The following is a 6,000-nucleotide window of genomic DNA, read 5'->3' on the forward strand; positions in this document are numbered from 1 at the left end:
TGGGTTTTTGCCACTTGAGTTTTGGCAGCAAAACCATCTTCCCTTGCTACGCCTTTATTTTTTATGTCGGCAGCCGGATCTTATGGAGTTTTGTGAAGAAAATATGAACCTAGAGCTATAATAACCCCTTTGTCCTGATCTTTAACATACGAGTTTGAGTTTCTTTCATAAAAAACCCTGAAACACATCAGATGAGAACGTGTTGTCACAACGCGCCGGAGAGTGAGGCAGATACAAGGATCCACATGCGGGTGAGGGAAGCAGGCAGGCAGACAAACTGGAACGAGTAACAGTCTTTAATGAGGAGAGCACGCAGGACAATGAAACAATGAACCAACCAGACAAAATGGACTAACAGGGTTTAAATACAGGAGGAGCCGGGACCGCGGGGGTGATTGGGAGACGAGAGGCAGGTGGGAGTAATTAACATGGACACAGGACTGAACAGAATGGGGAGACAGGACAGGGTGTGACACGTGTAACAACTCTTGTTGCATTTATCACACTGTCAGATTGACATCAGTTGGTTCTCAAGCACTGAGGTTATCTTATTATTTGTGTGCCAGGCATGGACGCCATTTTCACTTTAGAAGTGTGGGGGGGGGGGCACGGGGGGGGGGGGTATATCTTTAGAAGAAGAGGAAGAAAATATCATTTCTATAGCGCCTCTCAAGATAAAAATCACGAGGCGCTTCACAAACCAAAAAATTTTAAAATGTAAAAAAGCATTTAGAAAATGTTTAAAAATATATTCAAAATGAGCAAAAATAGACAATTGTGATTAAAAATGTAAAGAAAGAGAGAGAGTGAACAGGAAAGAGGGAAATCAGTGGATCCTGAGGAAGGTGGAATAGGTGGGGAGAGCAGAATAAAGAGAGAGAGGTGAAGAAGGTCATACAAAAGCCAGCTTGAACAGGTGAGTCTTCAGCTGCTTTTTAAAGGAGACCACTGAGTCCACTGATCTCAGGCTCAGGGGGAGAGAGGTCCAGAGTCTGGGGGCCACAGCAGCAGATGATCTGACCTTTGACCTTTAGCCTGGTGCTGCACAACCAGTAGGCTTTGATCACTGGACCTCAGGGACCTGCTGGGGGTGTAGGGACTAAGAAGATCACCAATGTAAGATGGTGCTTGTCCATGTAAGGCCCTATAGACCAGAACCAGGATCTTGAAATGAACCCTGAAGTTGACTGGCAGCCAGTGAAGCTGGAGGAGAAGCGGGGTGATGTGGGTGTGTTTGGAGGACTTGGTCAGAAGCCGAGCACAGGCGTTCTGAACCACCTGTAGACGGTTCAGGGAGGTTCTGCTCAGACACGTGAAAAGAGAGTTACAGTAGTCTAAGCGTGAGGAGATGAAGGTGTGGAGAACTGTCTCAAGTTCAGAGCGGGACAGAATGGGACTCAGCTTAGCAACGTTCCTGAGATGGAAGAAGGAAGAGCCAACAAGAGAACTGACATGAGAATCCAGGGTGAGAGCTGGGTCAAAGGTCACGCCAAGATTCCTGCCGTCCGCTAGTTAGCAGTAGTGTGCAATGGAGTTTGTTTCCACCACTGAAGGTTCAGATACCTCATGTTAATCATATTAAGTATCAGTTTGGACCATTTATTGAATTTTCCTACAATAAATGTATAGTCTAAAAAAATTGCTAATATCGTCCGACTGAATATATCGCAAAATATCGTGATAAGTATCGTATCGCCAGAATTTCACCAATACACATCTCTAATTAACAGGGATAAATGAATCCTACTTACCATTTTCTCTTTGCTTTTTCTGTATCCTGTAAAATAACCAAAAATAAAAAGCAGTTAGATTTTTTACTGTAAATGACGTCAGTATTTAAACATGTTAGAGAAAATTTAGCTCTCCTAAAGGTCGCTGTGAAGAAAGCATATGGAAACATATGTGCTAACAAAATGTGTCAGAAACGGAAAGATTTAACTATGTTAACCCAAAGCTTCATGAAAAGGAGAAGCTAAACGAAAGCAGTTTGAAACTGGAAAACATGAAAGGACCTGATAACTCGACACATCTTCATTCGTCAGTCATCATCCGTTGCTTCCTCAAGTCACGGTTGAAGACCTGTTTCTATGATATGGCTTTTGGACAGTGACTCTATTTTAATGTTCTGTTTCCCTTTTTAATTCGTTTTTGGTTGTTTTAATTGATTATTTATTGACTGTTTTTAACTAATATTACAGGGTATCCGCGGGTCCTTAAAAAGTCTTAAAAAGCCTTAAATTTGCTTTTCCAAATTTAAGGCCTTAAAAATCCTTAAAAATGACAAACAATCCTTAAATCCAGTTTCCAAAGGTCTTAAATTACCAAAGACCAGATAAACAAGATAATTGTATTTCTATAAAAAATTCGTGAATTTCTAGTTAGTGTTCAGCATTTTTTGTGTACGATATTGGCGTTAGCGGAACCGTACACATTCAGCTGGTTGTGAAAGGGGGCTATTTTTAAATGAGCACATTAGCTGGTTAAGCTAGTGGGGAAGTGCAAGTTTAATGGTAACTGGATGGCTAATCCCATGTTCGTGACATGGTTAGCACCGGTTCCAGGCAAAAGCTGGAAATTAAAGTTTAAATGTAATTTAAAAAATTTGCTTAAATTTTGTCAAAATGGCCTTAAAAAAGGTCTTAAAAAGTCTTAAATTTGGCTCCCTTAAACCTGCAGATACCCTGTATAAGTGATCCTTTTATGATTATTAGCTGTGCAGCACTTTGGTCAGCTCGCATGCTGTGCTGAAATGTGCTCTATTAAATAAAATGGTATGGTAACCATAGAAATACAGATGTCCTTGTCTCGAGCTTCCGCTGGACTTAATGTGAAGGTGATCAAAGTAATTCATACAAAAAATCACAAAACAAGGACTAAAGACTGTACAGGTGAACAAATGTTAATGATAGTCATCATCAGTAAAGAACAGGGGCCTCGTTTATAAAGTTTCATGTTCATGCGCAAAATGAGCGTGAACGTGTCATGACTCCCAATCTTTCATCCTCCTCTGCCTCCTCGTCAAGCCTTCAGCCTTCATGCAGCACACCTGGTCCCCTCATCAAGCTCCAGCCAAGCCCCGTTTCCACAGCAACCTCAGCCTGCACCTCATCAGCTCCATTCATCTCACCTGTTCCTGTAATCAGCTCGTCCCACACACCTGCTCCCTCTGCTATTTAACTCCCAGCCTGCTCTCCAACCGTTGCCAGATTATTGAACGCTCCTTGCTAGTAAATCTTCCAGCCTTGTACCCTGCCTGATCTCAGCCTCCGGACCTCAGTTTCACTCCTGACCCCTGCCTTGAACTCTGCCTGCCACCACGACCTTCGCCTGTCCGCTACCTCGTCTCCAGCCTGTTCCCTGCACCTGCTTGTCCGATCTGGTTTTTGACTCACGCCTCCTCTCCAACTCTGTCTCCAGCCTCACCCTCCTCTGGTAACTCCACATCTAATAAAGACTTTATTTAAAGAGCAAGTCACCCCCTACAAGAAACTTACTTCACTCCCACTTCATGTTTGAAAAATGCAACAAATGCTGTTGCTTGGTAGACCGAGAGGGTGGAGCCACTAACAAATACACACACAGGCTCACAATGGCATTATGACATCATAATGTACCAGATGTCATCATAGCATACCTCTTAGCCAATAGCGGTGGCAGATTTAAATTCAAATACATTGCAGAATTTTTCCCTGACGATGGCGCAACACTGCCAGTTTTAGGCAGAATATTTGAATTTTAACCAAGATACACTGAACTGCCAAGTTATTGACGACACGTGTCTGTAGCATGATTAGACACTCCTTTATATAGTTTATCAGCAAAAAAAATGTGATTTGGGGGTGACTTGCTCTTTAACTTTTACTGTGTTTGGCGTCATCACGGGTCTTCCGAGTTCTGATCGTGACAGAAAGCTGCTTCTTTCACTCTCCAGGCAAACTTTGTGATTGTAGGAAAGACAAAAGACAAACGCTGACCCTGGTGGAAGAACTTGTAGACATGGGGAAATGAGACCCTGAATGAAAATATTTAACTTTCAAGGTACGTTTATGTGGACACATCCAAATTACTTGATGGTACATTAATTATCTGACAGACGACACTGATTGGTGTTAATCAGAACTATAAGAGCCATAACCGCTTTGATTAGTCGCTGAGATTGTGCCGCCTGCAGCTGCTGCGCTCACGGGTTTCCTACACCTGGCTCATTCCAGTGAGAATTGGATGACAGGCGGGGTGAAATTTGTTTGATATGATGAAATTAAATGTTTTCATAAAATGTTCCACTTAAACCTGGAATATCTCCACGATCCCTGTGAACCCTGATGCAGCCGTTTTGGACGACATCAATGACCATTAGCATCTTCATCTTTGCCTCCACCTTCAGATCTGACCACTTGCTTTTTCTTTTTATGTCTTCCATGATCTCTCTCTGGCTCTGCCACACAGAGAATTCACTGCTGCAACAACCGTGTTTCACTGGAAGGCAATAAGACTTTGTTCCGGGCGACACACAAGCACCTAGTGAATTTGTGTTGTCTCAGTTGCCAGGGTTACCCATGAAATACCATAGCTTATTTAGGGTATTCAGAAAGGGCTTTGCATTGACAGCTTATAGCAGAAAGTGGGTGTAGGAGGAGGGATGTAATCCAAAAACACCTGAGACATTTCTAAATGACTTTAAGTACATTTCTTTTGTTGTTCTTAATTATTTGAAATGAGGCCCCTGGACTTTAAACCCCCCTTTTGAAATTGTAAATATTGGGATTTTTAATGTTTTTCCATCATCCTGTCATCAGTCAGAAATTTAAACTAAATAAATTTAAAAACTTTATTTGAATCAGCTTTTATGAAACGATTTCCCATTGATTCCTCCTGATTCAAAGAAAAAGAAGCAATAAAATTTTATACAGTCCCTCAATAAAAATGACAAGGCACTTCACAAGAACAATAAAAAATAATTAAAAAACAAAAGAACAAATGAATAAAAAATGATGAAATCGAGAAAAGTAATAAATTGATAGAAAATGCGAGGAAAGAGAAAATGAATAAGAAGTAATCAGTGGGTCCCGGGAAAGGCAGAGTTGGCAGAAAGAGCTGAATGAGGAGGAGGAAGTGATGAAGAATCAACAGGTCACACCGAAGCTTGAACAGGTGAGCTGCTCTTTAAAGGAGACCACTGATCTCAGGGTCAAGGGTTCAAATAAATCAGTCTGAAAGCAGAAAAATTCTGCAGATTTTTGAAAAATAAATTCTAAATAAAGAGAAACAAAATTAAAACAAAGGTGAGTGGAAAACAAAACCAGATCATTCCAACATAAAACCTCTTGCATTATAAAGTTAAAGTCCCATTAGTTGTCACACACACAGGTGTTCTCCGCATTTGACCCATCCCCTGGGGGAGCGGTGAGCTGCAGACACAGCCGCGCTCCGGAACCATTTGGTGGTTTAACCCCCCAATCCAACCCCTTAATGCTGAGTGTCAAGCAGGGAGGCATTGGGTCCCATTTTTTCTAAGTCTTTGGTATGACCCGACCAGGAATCTAACCCCTGATCTCCCAGTCTCAGGGCGGACACTCTACCACTAGGCCACTGAGAAAGGTCAATCACATGAAATTATGTACAAGGATAATTATGGAGGAAGGCTCACCTTTGCTGGGCTGGCACTGCTGTAGAACCAAACACCCACAACAGCAGAACCAATAGCTTCATCCAATCCATGGCCATAGAAGAAGAGTGAGGAGCTGCTCTCCAGCCTTTATATAAGGGACCAGGATGGGTTATGGGGAGATGGAGACTGATTCACTGTACAACGTGATATTGCAAGAGGTAAATGAGTAACTGTCAGTGATAGGGACCGGGTGTGGCCCTATAGGTGGAGAGGTAGGTGTGTGGGTCCAGAAGTATTTTGACCTCGAAAGGTTCATGAGGAGGGTGGGGGTGCCCATCAAGCACTGAATGACAAGAACATGAACAGTAATAAAGTAATGAGATAAAAATCAG

At 42.2% G+C, this 6,000-nt stretch overlaps 1 protein-coding gene across 1 annotated transcript in view; it reads right to left on the reverse strand.

The window, feature by feature from the left end:
- The window catches only part of zanl (zonadhesin, like), a 73,346-nt gene extending 67,555 nt beyond the window's left edge, over positions 1 to 5,791 (reverse strand). The window contains exons 1-2 of the mRNA XM_054733692.2: positions 5,648 to 5,791; positions 1,752 to 1,777 (exon numbers count right to left, since the gene is read on the reverse strand). Coding sequence (XP_054589667.1) covers positions 1,752 to 1,777; positions 5,648 to 5,724 — 103 coding nt within the window. The 5' untranslated portion in view covers positions 5,725 to 5,791. The remainder of the gene's footprint in view (positions 1 to 1,751; positions 1,778 to 5,647) is intronic.
- Between the last annotated feature and the right edge of the window lie 209 nt (positions 5,792 to 6,000).

The sequence above is a fragment of the Nothobranchius furzeri genome, chromosome 3 (assembly GCF_043380555.1).
Source record: "Nothobranchius furzeri strain GRZ-AD chromosome 3, NfurGRZ-RIMD1, whole genome shotgun sequence".
Lineage (NCBI taxonomy): Eukaryota > Metazoa > Chordata > Actinopteri > Cyprinodontiformes > Nothobranchiidae > Nothobranchius > Nothobranchius furzeri.